This window comes from Pocillopora damicornis, chromosome 4 (assembly GCF_964200805.1).
Source record: "Pocillopora damicornis chromosome 4, jaPocDami1.2, whole genome shotgun sequence".
NCBI lineage: Eukaryota > Metazoa > Cnidaria > Anthozoa > Scleractinia > Pocilloporidae > Pocillopora > Pocillopora damicornis.
The window spans coordinates 17,151,637-17,166,760 of record NC_142673.1 but is presented as its reverse complement, the minus strand read 5'-3'; the positions used below and the strand labels follow the sequence as shown (position 1 = coordinate 17,166,760).

The 15,124-nt window shown below is 37.6% G+C and overlaps 2 protein-coding genes across 2 annotated transcripts; both read right to left on the bottom strand.

Moving 5' to 3' along the window:
- Positions 1-705: 705 nt before the first annotated feature.
- LOC149047046 (uncharacterized) lies at positions 706-3,654 on the bottom strand. The gene is made up of 3 exons (XM_089204218.1): positions 2,926-3,654; positions 1,159-1,276; positions 706-845 (listed from the first exon to the last, which is right to left on the bottom strand). Exons 1-3 carry the CDS (start codon positions 3,283-3,285, stop codon positions 706-708), a joined length of 618 nt encoding a protein of 205 aa, XP_089060344.1. The 5' UTR covers positions 3,286-3,654.
- A 4,345-nt stretch (positions 3,655-7,999) lies between these two features.
- On the bottom strand, positions 8,000-13,225 carry LOC149047045 (C-reactive protein-like). The gene is made up of 5 exons (XM_089205220.1): positions 13,093-13,225; positions 11,729-11,848; positions 11,230-11,361; positions 9,870-10,104; positions 8,000-9,082 (listed from the first exon to the last, which is right to left on the bottom strand). The coding sequence occupies exons 2-5, from the start codon at positions 11,772-11,774 to the stop codon at positions 8,701-8,703; spliced, it is 795 nt and encodes a 264-aa protein (XP_089061346.1). The 5' UTR covers positions 11,775-11,848; positions 13,093-13,225; the 3' UTR covers positions 8,000-8,700.
- Positions 13,226-15,124: the final 1,899 nt, after the last annotated feature.

The window sequence follows — 15,124 nt, the reverse complement described above, 5'->3', positions numbered from 1 at the left end:
TTGATAATGCATCTATTATTGACAAAGGCGGTTTTAGAACAAGAAAAACACTAGAAGCGTGGCATTTCAAGTTAACTCCCAATGCGGACAACAATTCCTGTCCTTTGCCCGGACAATACAACATTCTTTTTAACAAACATTCTTAGTTATCAGCATTTTTAATTTTTTACTTTGTACTTCACACCTAGTATTTCTTACCTTTTTATCATTTTACCCGTTGAAGGCTGTAGCGCAAACAGCCGAAAGCTCGTATTTTTTAAAAGTTTTAGCCAGAGATCGTTTTTTAAATTTTACAATAAGCATACTGATGTTATGGTGCAAAGAGTTAATAGGTCATAGATTGGATTAATATAAGTATGTGAGCAACTACGCACTTACCCCTCCCCTAACCCAACATTAACCTTAACTTGTTATCAATTGACGATTGTTGGGTTAGGGGAGGGGTAGGAGCGCAGTTGCTCAGATACTGACATTGATCCAATAAGTTTACAGCGTCCTGTCGCTGACGATTATTAGTTGTGGAAAGTTTTTCTGAGAAACCGTAATCAAAATAAAACATTGGCGTGGTCTTTCTTCAAGAATCTTAATTAATGTCTCATCTAAAACTCTCTAAAATATTAATTGGTCATCCGCATCTCCACGAGAGTCCTCCTAAATTGGAGAAGGAAGCTCTCAGAATATGTCATCAAAATACGATACACTTCTCTACAAACCTGACGAACAAGACAGGCCTTCAATCTTTTCACACTGCGTCCCGTGAAATTCTGGTGCACAGCTACAATTATATCCGTGGACTTCATCTGTGCAAGTTCCATTATTTTTGCAGGGATGGCTGTCACAAGTAACTATTTGGGGGTATAAGATATCGTCAAGAATTTTCGTCAATATTATTTTGCTAAACGTCTTAAGGGACGTACCGTTAATGTTAAAAGAATGAAGAAAAATTGTGGATCCTTTTTTAATTTTCCATATCTTTTCCATTCTTGTCAGTGTTCTATTTAACCTCTCCCTTAAAAAGCTCCATTTTTCTTTAATTCGTTTCTCTGACTTTTGTTGATTTGTTTGTTTCCAAGTCTCGGAGACAAATATTTTGCGTTGTTTTTGGCTTGACCGACAGAACTTTACCATCTTCATTCTACTGTTCAAAATTGTTCTTACCCAGCTTAGCACAAGTTTCTCCGGTCCAAGGCGGCTTGCACTTGCATGAATAAGTTTGTTTTTTCTCGTCGTACACGCAAGCACCTCCATTTTTACAACTGTTGGTTATTTGGCAGCCCTAACAAGAAGCAGTAACAGACAATACGTCGTAAAAAACTGTTCAGAACACGAATATGAATGTACTTTGGAATTATTACCAAGAAGTGCTCAGCTAGCTTTCAAAAGAAAAATTGAGTTCGCCTTTCATTTAATAGCTGTTTCGATGCCGGAAGCCTAATGTGCCAAAATTTATCACCTGTTTTGGCAGAACTTAGAGAAAAAGACGAAACAAACAAAAACAACAAACCCGTTCGCTTAACATGTCGCCTGCACAAATTACAATTTTGTTAAACTACATTCCTCTGGAAAAAACAGCTTCTGAGGCCTGCGCAGTATATGTTACCTTCATTCCGACAGATTTTGCCATTAAAATTCAAAATGCTAGCACATAGGCTGAATAGTAGGCGATAAGATCACATATTTTGTCAAACACATTTTACACGCCAGAAAAATTTTTTGTTAAGACCGACAGAAGCAAGTCAATGTCTTCTTTCTTCGGCTTATGCTGAAATTAGTCAGTCTTTGCGGCGTCTGATAGCTTTATATTCTCGGTGTTTTAATTCCTGCTTAATTCGAGCGAAATATTTAGCATGTTTCCAGAAGTAAGAAAAAAGCTGTGGTTCTGGTCATGGTGAGGGAAGTTTATGAACAGACATATTTGCATAAATAATGATTCATATAAGCCGGCATTACCTTATTCAAGATGAGGTTTGCCCTTCATCGAAGAAATGGTGACTAATTTTTGTTGTCTTGTTTTTTCCTCATTTTTTGTCAATTCATGCCATTATTCAAGGCATACATCCATTTCGCTTTCAAAAAAAAAAACAGCTCTGATTAAAACCTCAAAACAGAAAAAAAAATGGGGAAAGGTAGGTTTTTATTGCTTGCATTTCGACTGTATTAAGATCGTGGCATACACGAAATCAAGGATTCAATTTTGTCTCATGCCAGCTGCTCGTAACTCAGAATACTCAAGAATAATGCAGAAATCTAGCGTAAATAATTTCTCTGTAAAGGAGATTCATTGTTAGCAAATCAAAACGAAAAAAAGCGTTGAGAAGGGTAGTAGTCTTAAAAATGTATGCTAATTTTTTCTAACACACTTTGCCGTGAAGAGCGCCTGTTGGCTATTTAGCAATAAATCGAGCCTTTTATCATTTTAGCGACGATATCGCACACGGGATATGTTAGCACAACTATCCCTTTTGACTCATGATTTACAGTAATACTTGTGTTCTCCCAACACCTCATACTAGTTATTAGGCTGGTAAATCGATAAAAAGTACCGACTAGCGCTTTTTTAAAATAGCTATGCTCTTGGTTTTCTTGTGCAATAACAGTAATTTTTTCCAATCATATACACACATAATTTGAGGAAATTCAAGACATCTATTTTTCACATCGAAGTTAGGTTTTTGCTCAACTTCAATTATAGTGCTGTGGTCATGAATTTTCACTTTCCAGCCTTAAAATTCTAAAAACTGCTAAAAAGAAATGTGGCACTGAAGACTTTAGTTCAAATGAGTCAATTAGCGATATAAAGACACACTAGTTAATTTCAAAATTAATCTCCAATTAACAATTTAAATGTTAATTAAACTGCAGTTGCATCAACTTAATCTTGCGGAGCCCTTTAAAGCCAAATGAGGATTTTAGGCTGTTCGTTACCTTAAGAGGCATTGACAAAGTGGCACCTTCCTCCAACTGCAAATGCATGTTTTCTTTAACAACAGAGCCATCGTGCTTGTTTAGTTCGCAAGTTCCTTTGCCATCAGACTTTGAAATATGAGGAGCAAGTTTGAAGTTTGTTGAAGTACACCAAGCGTTTTTCAAACAAGACTGACTGCACCAAAATTGACCAGGAGACTCAAACTGTTTTACCACAAAGCCTTTAAGCTGCTTATTTGTCAACGTTGTGAAGTATGCTGATCGAGAAACAGTGGATGACTCTAATGCGGTGATGAAAACTGCGTAGAGGAGCAACAATCCTCGAAAAAGAACAAATGGAGGAGTGTTTACAGGTTCCATCACCTCAACCTTCAATGTTTGTTGAAGGCTTCAGCCAAGAGTTTACACACGACCACTTACCACGATTTTTTCATCGGTCGATTTACGTAGGGAAAATTTGCGGAGACGTTCGGTTATACTCGCCCACGCAATTAACGCTTTGCAATGTAAATTCATGCTTGATTGCCAGGCGGTGTGTGCACTCTGATTGCGTTGCATCATGGTCGTAAAATGAAAAATAAGTCATTTGCATCCTGTCGTGGTCGAGTGAATATCTCTGGTAGCAGCAAGATAGTGTGAATAAACGTGGAATTTGATGAAAATTCACTGTCTGTTGCAGTTCCTTCGAAAGTTAAAAAGTGTTTGCGGGCCTGTGCGACTCCTGTTATTCCTCCGTGACAAATTTGTTGTTAGGAGGCAATTGAAGACATTCAGAAAGAATCGAAACTGCAGTCTTGCCCGAGAATCTATTCGTTTGGCAGCAGTTTCACACACAGCTGATGGCTGTGTGAATAATATCAAATCCGCGAGTAATTTAACGGAGAATCGTCCCTTGACATGCAAATGTATTCCAAAGAGGCATCGACCTTGTAATACCCGAACTATTTTCCATGTCATACACTTAAGGGCGTGAATACGGAATTCGCGAAAGGAGAAGCCTTACACCTCCTAACACCAAATTCGTCACGCTCAACGTTTATTAAAAAACGTACAGAGTTTCAAATATGCTTAAAGAATATAGAATACCTAGAATAAGGTTTTGACAAACGTATCTTTGGAGTTATATTCTGCGGGAGAGACTGATACTTCAAAAAAAAAAAAAAAATAGCGCTTACACATGAAAATAATACCTTTTGTAACGCAATCTCATCCGGCTTTTCCAAACCTCAAGAACATACAGATGGGGAAATGACACCTTAAAACTAACCCTTAATATCACATCGCAAACGGAATTCATTAAAGGATATCCTAATAACAGCTAAGCTTTCAGGTTAGAAGATTCAAAAGCGCAAGCGAATGGCAGAAGTCGCTCTAGCAATCAACACCGTTTAACGATCGACTACCTTTTGCTTTCCGGCCTACCCGGTGTGTCGCCGTGCGCATTGTAGAGTTATTCATTGGTCAAGTGATTCCGTTAATGGCTCAAATTCAACTGTCCTTCATTTAATGATCAAGATAGTAGATTTACCATAAAACACTCGCGATAAGTTAATTTCCTTTTACTTAGGAAAGTAGATTTACAACACAATTGACTATATAATAGTAACGCTGTGTAACGCAACAATAAGCCTTTTCTCGGCCACAATCGGTCTCAAACACCCGCACTTAAAATGCGAGAAACACATGTACCGTTGGAGAGCGTTTGAGAGCATTTAGTCAGAGCTGTTAAGGAAGGATCAAAGCAGCCATCCAAATCTTTGAAAGGCTCCAAACTACGACGTACATCAAATTTGACCTTCTTGAAATCCGGTCTCAAATTACAGTGATCGCGTTTGTCTTTGAGAACCATAGAATACGCCACAAATACGAACAAAAAATACTTTTACACATTCAGAATAAATCAAATTACATTGAGCCATGGTGAAAGGAAAAAGGAACGGCCTAACTTTTACGGAATGTTCAGTCAAAATCTGCCGAATTCTGCTGCTTTCTCCGCCATATTGAAAATGAAGCTACCACAATGCAACGCAATCGGAGTGCGCACACCGCCTGCTTGATTGTCAATTATACAGTGTGGAATGAGAAACATGCCGATTTCCAATTTATCAAAAAGTGTTGATTGGTCGAGAGAACATTAATTAAACTCCAACAGTACGGAAGAATACAAAGTTGCACACTCCCAGAAATCTTTTAAGCTGATTTCTTGTGCCCTTAAGAAGAAACAAGCACTCTCCGATTTCACGACATTTACACGCACCGTAAGGGTTTGCGCAATGTTTTTGAAAAAAAAAAACTACCCATGCTTGCATATTTATTCCAAATTGCACGGTTGGTTATAAACTTATTACTTACCTATGATCATCACCTCGTGGTGGAAAAGCAAATCTATCCCATCAAATTCCCTGTCATCTTGCAGAAAACGTCCGAGACGTTTGGGCAAGTGTATGCAGTCTAATCGTGATTCATAGCAGCCCTGTGTATTAGCAGCATTTTAATGTGTTTTTTAAGTCAACTTGAAGAGAAACGTATCTTGTATCGTGATTACAGTATGAACGACGTTTCTTTTGACATTCCTGGTAATGAAGTCAGAAAACATTTACCAGCGAAATGCATTGTTGTATAGTATGAAGTTCAATCGTATTTGGAGTCATGCGAGAACATTCGCACCGTTTAGTGCCCATTGTAAATAACACTGTATGGAGATACTTCCTAAATATTTTCTATTAGGACTTAAAGAAGTCTAATGTTTTTGAACGTAAATAAAAAACAAGTAACGTGTTGGATAATTTAATATTTCTCGTTGAATACACAGCTCCCTCATAATTTTAGTGTAGATAATTGAAACAATTGCTTTCCAAAGGTAAGGGGTCTCAGTAGGGTTAGCTGTTAGCCGTGAAACGGCGAAAAAACTAATTTTTAGGGATAAAAAGTGATGAATTTAACCATTAGTCGTAAAAAAAGTTAACCCCAAAAATTTTATCTTTTACATGACAGGACGGATAATGCATGCACTGTAAGTACCTCCCGTTGTTCCATACAAAGCCTTAGAAAAGTTTTCTAAGGCTTTGTATGGGACAACGGGAGGTACTTACAGTCCACACGTTTTTCCGTCCTGTCATGTTGCAACGGAAAGAATCAATGCCCTGTAGAGACCCTCGAGTTAAATTTACCTTGTAACTTAAATAAACGTAGTAAGTATTTATGACTTAAGAAGAATGATGCAACTTTATTGTTAATGGTGACTATGCTATACGTTGGGTAAGTACGCAATCTAATCGTGAATAGAGTAATTCATAGTATCCCGCGTGGAACAATTTTATAAGTACGCCGCAAAATTACCAATGTAAGAAAAAAAACACAAGAACCCCCCCCCCCCCCCCCCTTTCTTCTTGATAAAACGAAGGTGATTAATTTGGTTTTGGTTTTGTGGCACCCAGTTGAAATACGTATTTGTACTATCTATGTAACATTGGTATTGTGATTGATGTCGCAAATCTTATTAAAAATATTGTAACTAGTAAATAGTATGTAGAATACAAATGAAGATATGAAGTGAAAAAAACAAATTAAACATAAAACTCCAAGTTGGTTATTCTTCAAACTTCATCAATTGACCTCCTTTACGACAAAACATTACAACCGTGCCCTTTATTATGAACAAATCACCAGTTCCAACCCGTTAATATTATCTCAAATATTATTACGGTTGCACTTGCGGTTACTTAAAAACCATAGTCAGTTATGATTACAATTGAAAAGAAATCCACAATGACAAATATTTAAAACCGAGGGAACAAACCTACAAGACAAAGGTACGTAGGAAGGTTTTGTGACTTAGACACAATGGATGGAAAACGGTGGAAATCAGAAGTAATGTTAATCCTTTAAAACTTGAACACAGGAATGACAACGATGACACTCTTTTATTGATTCTAAAAAAGAGAATTTTTTTCTGAAAAACCCTATCAGATTTTATATCAGGGTGAGCGAAAGAATACGAAAACAATAGGGGAAAAATGGCATTCAAAACATAAATGCAACTGGGAAAACAGGTGAGTTTTTAATTGGGAATGCCTCGGCAACACATAGTACTAATGTACTGGTGTTTATTTGGTGACAATTACTCGGTGTAAAGTCAACAGCTATATTTCCATCGGGATCCAATATAATCAGCAATAATGAGAACAAAATCAAAAGAGTTCAGGAAGGGATTGTATATGTTTTTTCTTGATAACTCTGGGAAATGAAAGCTCTCAGCCTCTCTAATTTGTTTGCCGAGCGCTTTTCGCATTTTTCTCTCAAATAAGGGAAGAAGGGAAAATTCTCCTCGATTTTAGTCATAAGGGAGGAGATGATACAATTTCAGACCTGGTTGACAAGGAAGTAAAGGAGCACTTACAAGAACGAGGATTGGGTATGAGTTTTTCAGGCTCATCACGCCTTCCTCGGCCAATATGGCGGCTAAAATTAATGGCGTTTGTATAGTAAGACGGCAATATGCAAGATGAGATTTTTCAATGACCCAGCTCAACTCGCCTTGTTCTCTTTTCCCAGATTCTCCCTATGAAGCTTGAAAGAGAGTAGACGGTAGCCATCTCAAAATCTATTGAGAAGGGTTTGTGGGGAATGGCGCCCAAAGATCATCCAAGTATTTTACACACATAACTGCTAGTTTCCAGAAGAAATTATTGCAACTAGCATTCACGTGAATCCTGCTCAAAATTTTGAAGCAAAAAAAAAATACAACATTGTAGACCAGCAGGAAATTATCTCAATCACTGAAACTTCAAATACAAAGAAGAGCACTGTAAAATATAATTTAAAGAAAAAACGCAAAGCAGAAAGAACTTGACCAATTTCCAGTCAACTAATCAGTCAGCGTTCGGCTAATAACGCTTATATCGTGTCCTGTGCGTTAAGAATATCTGGAACGCTACCCGTTAATGAAATATGAAAATTCCAAAAGTAACTTCGATTACCTCAAAATCGAACTATGATAATAATGTGCACAAACAGGAAGCACAAACCGTGTGAGTGAACATCGATCGCTTTGAAGGAAGAGACGAACACGAACAAGTTTTTAACACTTTGTTTCCATTAAATAGTTCAGTCATATTACACAATATGAATTCTACTTAATATATACATGTTTTGCTCAGTTCATTTACCCTCCACTTTTTCGTTCCCTCCAACAAAATTTAAGGCTGGGTTTTGAGCTTTTCTTTAAGGGTTAAGTTAAGGGAAAATACTCTGGCGCAATATAACTCTGGAGGGGGGCATGCAACTATCCAAGATTTCACCTAAGGCAGAAATGTTTCGCCGCCTTCGATTGCCTCGTGCAACAAAATCAATGAGAAAGGGACACAACTTGTGTCTTGTGGTTCAGAGATCTTGTTTCGGTGATTAAGATCATGATATCCGTGCAAACTTAGCTTAAACGTTTTCCTGACTAATAAATGAATGATTCTCGCTACTTCAGTCCTGAACTTTGGCGTTTCATCAATAGTAACGAGCGACTAAAGAGCAACCTTCAAGGCAATCAAATCATAAATTAAAGGGTGCTATCTATCAAACACTCTACTGAACTGGGTAAAAGGGCTGTCATCTGTGTAATAACAATTGTTGGACTCCACAATACGAGTGGTCAAAGCTATTTAACATGTATGTAGATATTGATCAGTGTTTAGGTGTTCCTTGTTCGAGGAAGCCGGGATCTCTTTCTATGATAAACAGTTTGTCGTAAACAAGATGCTGGTGTTGAAAATCCTATCACTTTTAAGGCTCGACTATTTTCACACCAGTAAAGTTTCCTTTAAATTGTCCCCACCAGAGAACAAGGCCTGCTTGTGCGATGTCACAGTTTGCCTTCTGAGTTGCAATTTCATCCCCTGAAAGGACTCTGCTCCAAAGATTGACTTCTGTTACCTCACCCGGCCCAAAGCTCTGTGCGCTATCAAATTTCCCTCCGACTTTATCTTGGTCTTGTCCAATGATAACTGTTCCGCCGGCTGGTATCTGATAATTTTTCTTCAGGTCTGTTCCATTGCTTTGAAGTTGTCCATCCATATAAAACTGCCAGTAGCCTTCGGTGTTTTTCCAGGTAACACAAATGTGATGCCACATGGTATCATTAATTTTGACTCTGGTGTCCATATTACTTAGAAAATAAACATAAACAATTAAAACTATGTTAGAAACTCTCGTTTCTTGACTGACTGCGGTCCAATTGTGGCATCAAGATATATATATGTATATATATACATATAGTGCTACATATAGAATAGGAATGCATGTTAACAATGTCGTGTGAGCTGCTGGAATGGGAGATAAATTAAGTTATTTTAATGTCACTTAACTTTTTTAAATTCCATTACTATTTATTTCATTCGATCTCCAACACGCCATAGCTTTTAATTTTGTCACTAACAATGATTTAATCACTAGACACATCTAATTATTTATTTAAAGTCGCTTGGGAGCAAAAACAAGAGAACGTGATTGTTAACAACGCCAAATACAATCAGAAGCCTCGATAATACTCCGCTGGGAGCACTTTAGCCCACTGCGGAAACAGGCATATCATTTTTTTGAAGCTGAGCCAAGGACCCTAAAAAAATTCATCTTCGCGCCCCTTTATCGCGCGTAATTCACCATTCATTCCGGTATATTTTTACTTCTCTTCTATCCTATTCTATTGTGTTGTTGTGTTGTGTTCTTGGGCGACAGACGTTATTCTTACAGTGCTTCACTCCACCCAGGAGTATTACGGCACATTGTCGGGGAAACCGAATGAAATGCTGAAATTGCATTAGCATCCAATCCAGGGGGAAGTATCAATACTCCTACGAGTCGCTTTATTTTAAGAAAACCGGGATACGGTTTGGCTGGATGGCCCACTTGACTCGAGTACAGACTTTATCTATCGTGTTTGTCATATCACTTACTCATCTCCCGAGGCTATGGCGATCCTAATTCCTGGTTTAAACAGACGAACGTAGAAGGCATTCCCAAAAGGTGCTCCAGTAGTCGCATAACTGTAGAGGTACTGTTCTCCAATCAAATTTGTATCCTTCATTTTGACAAAAAGGCACATAGTAAATTCCGAGAGACTAGACGAGGTGGCGTTTGTTATGCTGGCGTAACTCTTTATGCTAGGCTGTCCAAAGACCATTCGGTAAGCTGTAGGAAACAACAAAACACAATCTTCTTTACTCCAGTTTCATTGAAATGACAAAGCAACTCTTAAATTGGATGAATCTCACTGCGAAATTTCCGGATTAGTCTTGTTTCAGAAATTACTTTATATCTCATGTCCGCTACCGGATCACGTACGTAACTGATAAACACTAAGTGCAAAGGGTTCTGTGTAAAAAAACAACTCTTTACGAAATAAATAGGCCAGAGAATTCCGAATGAGAGGATTATACAGCCGGGAGGGACATGCAAAAGTAATCCTAACGGTTATTGCAACAGATACCCAGAGTAAAGATTGTCTTTGTTTTTTGAAAAATCTTGCTTTGGCTTCCGCATGGCTACCACGCACGCCAGAGAGAAAGATACAAGAAAAAGTACCTTGAGCGCTCTGAGATGTCAAAGGTAGCTTGTGGTGTTTGTCTAAATAGGTGAGCTCGTTTGAAGTTATTCTGACTTCTAAAGCCGAAAAAACCTTGAGGTATAAACTTTTCACACAATTTATAATCCAATAGTTACTTTCTACTTCTTTTACCCTTTAACCCCTAAGAGTGACTAGCACCTAATTTCTCCATACAACATCAGCGCTGAATCAAACATTAAGGTCAGGAGAATAAAGGAAATGATCACCAACAAAAGAAGCTTTTGATCGGTAAACAAACTCTCCTGGTCAGCACCTTAGGAAATGTATAGAGAACAGTGTGGAGAATATGCATACTGATGTTATGGTGTAAAGAGTTAAAAAGCGATAGATTGGATCAATATAAGTATGCGAGCAACTGCACACTTACCCCTCCCCTAACCCAACATTAACCTTAACTTGTTATCAATTGACGATTGTTGGGTTAGGGGAGGGGTAGGAGCGCAGTTGTTCCGATACCGTTTACAGCTTCCTGTTGCTGATGATTATTAGTTAACGAAAATTTTTATGAGAAATCGTTATCAAAATAAAACATCTGCGTATTCTGTCTTCAAGAACCTTAATTAATTTTCCATCTAGAACTTTCTAAAATGTTGAGTTGTCATCCACATCTCCACGAGAACTTGTCTTTGTAGAAGGAAGCTTGCGCTCTCAGATTATGTCATCAAAATACGATACACGTCTCTACAAACCTGATGAACAAGACAGGCCTTCAATCTTTTCACACTGTGTCCCGTAAAATCCTGGTGCACAGCTGCAGTTATATTCGTTGACTTCGTCTGTGCAAGTTCCATTGTTTTTGCAGGGATGGCTGTCACAGGTAACTTTTTGCGATTACAAGACAACATTTCAAAAGAGTTGTTGTCAGTAAAAAGAAGTTACATCATATGGCGACTGACCTACCGATCTTCAAACCATATATGATTAAGGTGGTCTAGCTAATAACGCTTTTGAATCGAATTAAATCTCTTAAAGCATGAGCGTTACAAAAGAAAAACAATGCGAAAACTTTTAAGGAAAAGATCTCATCAAAATAGCGATCGAACGAAGTTTGTTTGCTTGTTTGCAGAAAACCGTCTCGCTACATTTTTTCAATTGTCGCACATAAACGTAACAGGAAAACTGCTCTCAAGTTTTTCTCGACAGGCAGCACATTACAACTTCTTTCTACTCTACAAATTTGTTTCTTACACAGATCAGCACAAGTTTCTCCTTCCAAGGGGGCTTGCATTCGCATGAATAAGTTTGCTTTTTCTCGTCATAAAAACACACACCACCATTTAAACAGGTGCTGGCTGCTAGTCGGCAATCCTAAATAGAAAGAGTAGCCGATGGAATAATGAGAAGAATATAAATAAACATAAATATGCTTCAAAATTATTTCATTTTCCTACTGACGGATTAAAAACAATTGGCTGGAAAATAGTCACGCTCTCAACTACGGTTTTTTTTGTTATCTCCTAGATCCAGCTCCAACAACCGGGTGGGTATCAAGCTTACCCTATCGCCAAATTTAACGAAACAATTTATCTGTCCTTGCCAATTCTTCAACAAACTTCTGAAATATGATTTACAAGGTGGTAATGCGTTTATAGGCAAAAACAACGAAAAAAAAAACACTGGCTGCCTAAAAAGTTTGCTTTTAACAACGCATTTAGTCAACATCTACAAGTACATGTATTGACTTCTGCCAAACGAAGTCAAGGCATGTTATTTTATTAATGGTCAAGCTTCTATAAACTTCAGTTAAAAACTACTACATATTCAAACACAGTAACATGCGATTTAAATTACTACATTTGCTGGAAAAGGATTTCATTTAAAAGGGAATAAAAGAAAGTGCATGTGCCATTCCCAAGACTTGCTTCTGCTGGCAAGCATCAGTTCTAGTTTTCTGTTCTTTACAAAAATTTGCATAATTAGTGAATGGTTTCTTTAAGGTGCATAACATTTGCAGTTGATTTTACCTATCACCAAACGCCCGATGGAATATTTTTCTTCATCTCTTCTTGTTATTATTGTCCTTAGTTAGTTAAAGGAGAAGTATTTTTCTGTTTTCATGAAAAAGAACTTCTAACTTTCATGCTAAACCGGTAATCGATGAATGCTATCACGAAAGGTCTGAAACGTCGGCGGAGAAACAAAATATTTGTTTGGTGCAACCAGCTTGTTTTTGCGGCTCACGAACTGCATGATGGTGGGTGGATCTTTTCGCAGAAAAGGAGGTTAACGGGTAACTAAAACAAAGGGTTGAAAATTATTCCGGGTATAGAAATAACAACGGTTATTCTTACTAGTTCTCTTTGGTCGTTATGCAGGTTGTGTGTCTGGTACTACAGCTCGGCGTAAAAATTCAGTTTTCAATCATCTTTGGATTTTAGTTTTTTTATTCATAATTTTCATTGAATTCTGGAGCTCTCCGAAAAAAAAGATCGCACTGAAGACCTCTGCCTAATTAAGGGTTTATTTTCCTGAAGTAAGGGAAGAGTTAAACTGTAAAAATGAAAACTTGCTTAATTACAAGACTTTTAAAAATAAACGAATTGGTGACTAACCTGCAGATGATTAAACTTGGTATCGCTGAATACACTGAAAACGATCAAAACATTGCAATTATTTACCTTAATAAGTGTTGAGTAAATGACTTCCGCCTCGAACTGTAAATGTGCGTTTTCTTTGATAACGTCGTGCTTGTTTAGTTCACAAGTTCCTTTGCCACCAGAAGTTTGAGGAGTAAGTTTGAAGTTTGTTGAAGTACACCAGGCGTTTTTCAAACAAGACTGACTACACCAAATTTGACTGGTCGACTTAAACCGTTTCACGACAAAACCTTTAAGCCGCTTATTTGTCACCGTTGTGAAATATGTTGATCGAGAAAGGGCAGACGATTCTACTCCTGCGTGGAAAACTGCGTAGAGTAATATAACTCCTCGAAAGAAGACAAAGAGGGAAGTGTTTTCAAGTCCCATCGCGAAAATTGTCATTACAGAATAAGTCTGTTTACTGTCTTTCCCGATGTCCTTAAAGATGTACCCCACGCAATCCGAATCTTGATTGGTCAACTTCAGCATAATTTAGAAAAGAAAAGATTATACATGATAACCAGCTGAATGACAGGCCGCATAACAGAAAGTCAAAACGGACAAAACTTTGCATTTGAAATTTGCATTCGTGCTTTAACTTTGCGCTCGTGTTACATGAAAAATACACTCGTTTTCGACCAATCGGACGCACGTGACTTTTTGATGTATATTAATACATATTAAATTCAAAATGAAATGATTCAATTGCGTGAATCACTAGAATTGTAAAGTCAAGTCTGGAAGCCTAAACAACACTAAATCATTTAAAGCTCTGACAAATTTTTGTTGGAACTATTTTCAAATTATCGACTGACATTACAAATCGGCTTCATGAAAACCTGAATATTAATATGATCATCCAATTATTCAAATTATTTACCTAGCGAGATCAAAATTAGAGAAAGGACTTGCTTAAAGTGAGCTCGTATTTCATAGGCCACACCTCCCATGACAAATGCACCACTTTAACCGACAATGAAATTGGTAATTTTAAGGAATACGCCACACTTCGTGACAAGCAAACAAAAAGAAAACAGAATATCTGACAATATGCCATCTTCTAAACGGAAACTAGACAGGTGAATTCATCATCATGCGGTAAAATAGTAAAGTATTGTATAATTGATCATGAATATTTCTCGTTGAATACACAGCTGCCTCATAATTTTAGTGCAAATAATGTAAAAAAAATTGCTATCCAAAGGTAGGGGGTCTCAACTGTCAGTCGTGAAAGAATAGAACTTGGCCGGGGGCGATAAAGACGCTTTTAAACTTGAGAAAATTAAAAGGTGGCGGTATCAAGGATCTGTCGATGGCAAACAGAAGCATATAACTTAAGTTATATGCTAAGTTATATGCCTGCGTGAAAAATGATTAACTTGGTAAAGCAACAGCGCTAAAGAAGCCTTTTTTGATGCATTTGAATGTTTCCTGGCCATCATTTTCGTTAAGGCATTTTTCTCTCTAAAAATAAGAAAAAAAGAAAATCCTCCTCGATTTTAGTTACAAGGGAGGAGATGATACATTTTTTAGACCTGGTCGACAAGGAAGTAAGGGAGCACTTACAAGAACGAGAACTGGGTATGCGTTTTTCAGGTTTCTCACGCCTTCCTCGGCCAATATGGCGGCTAAAATTTATGTCTTTTGTAAAGTAGGACGGCCATGTCCAATGACTTAGGTCAACTCGTCTTGTTCAATTTTTCCCAGGTTCTCCCTATGAAGCTTAAAAGAGAGTGAACGGTAGCCATCTCGAAACCTACTGAGAAGGGGTTTGTGGGGAATGGTGCCCAAAGATCATCCAAGTATTTTACACACATAACTGCTCGTTTCCAGGAGAACTTATAGTAACTAGCATCCACGTCACGTTCTTGCTCAAAATTTTGAAGCCAAAAAAATACAACATTGTAGATCGGCAGGAAATTATTGCAACCACTGAAACTTCAAATACAAAGAAGAGCTCTGTAAAATTATAATTTAAAGAAAAAACGCAAAGCAGAAAGAACTC

Bases quoted from the DNA above. Each gene is read 5' to 3' on its own strand.
- LOC149047046 (XM_089204218.1), bottom strand. From the start codon at position 3,285: ATGGAACCTGTAAACACTCCTCCATTTGTTCTTTTTCGAGGATTGTTG. The intron at 1,277-2,925 runs GTAACGAACAGC...GCTTCTTGTTAG, and splicing joins CTTTGTCAATGCCTCTTAAG to GGCTGCCAAATAACCAACAG. The intron at 846-1,158 runs GTAAGAACAATT...ACCCCCAAATAG, and splicing joins AGAAACTTGTGCTAAGCTGG to TTACTTGTGACAGCCATCCC.
- LOC149047045 (XM_089205220.1), bottom strand. From the start codon at position 11,774: ATGCGAATGCAAGCCCCCTTGGAAGGAGAAACTTGTGCTGATCTGT. The intron at 10,105-11,229 runs GTTTGTAGAGAC...TGTTTCCTACAG, and splicing joins AGGCCTGTCTTGTTCATCAG to CTTACCGAATGGTCTTTGGA. The intron at 9,083-9,869 runs GTAAGTGATATG...TTATTTTCTAAG, and splicing joins GCCATAGCCTCGGGAGATGA to TAATATGGACACCAGAGTCA.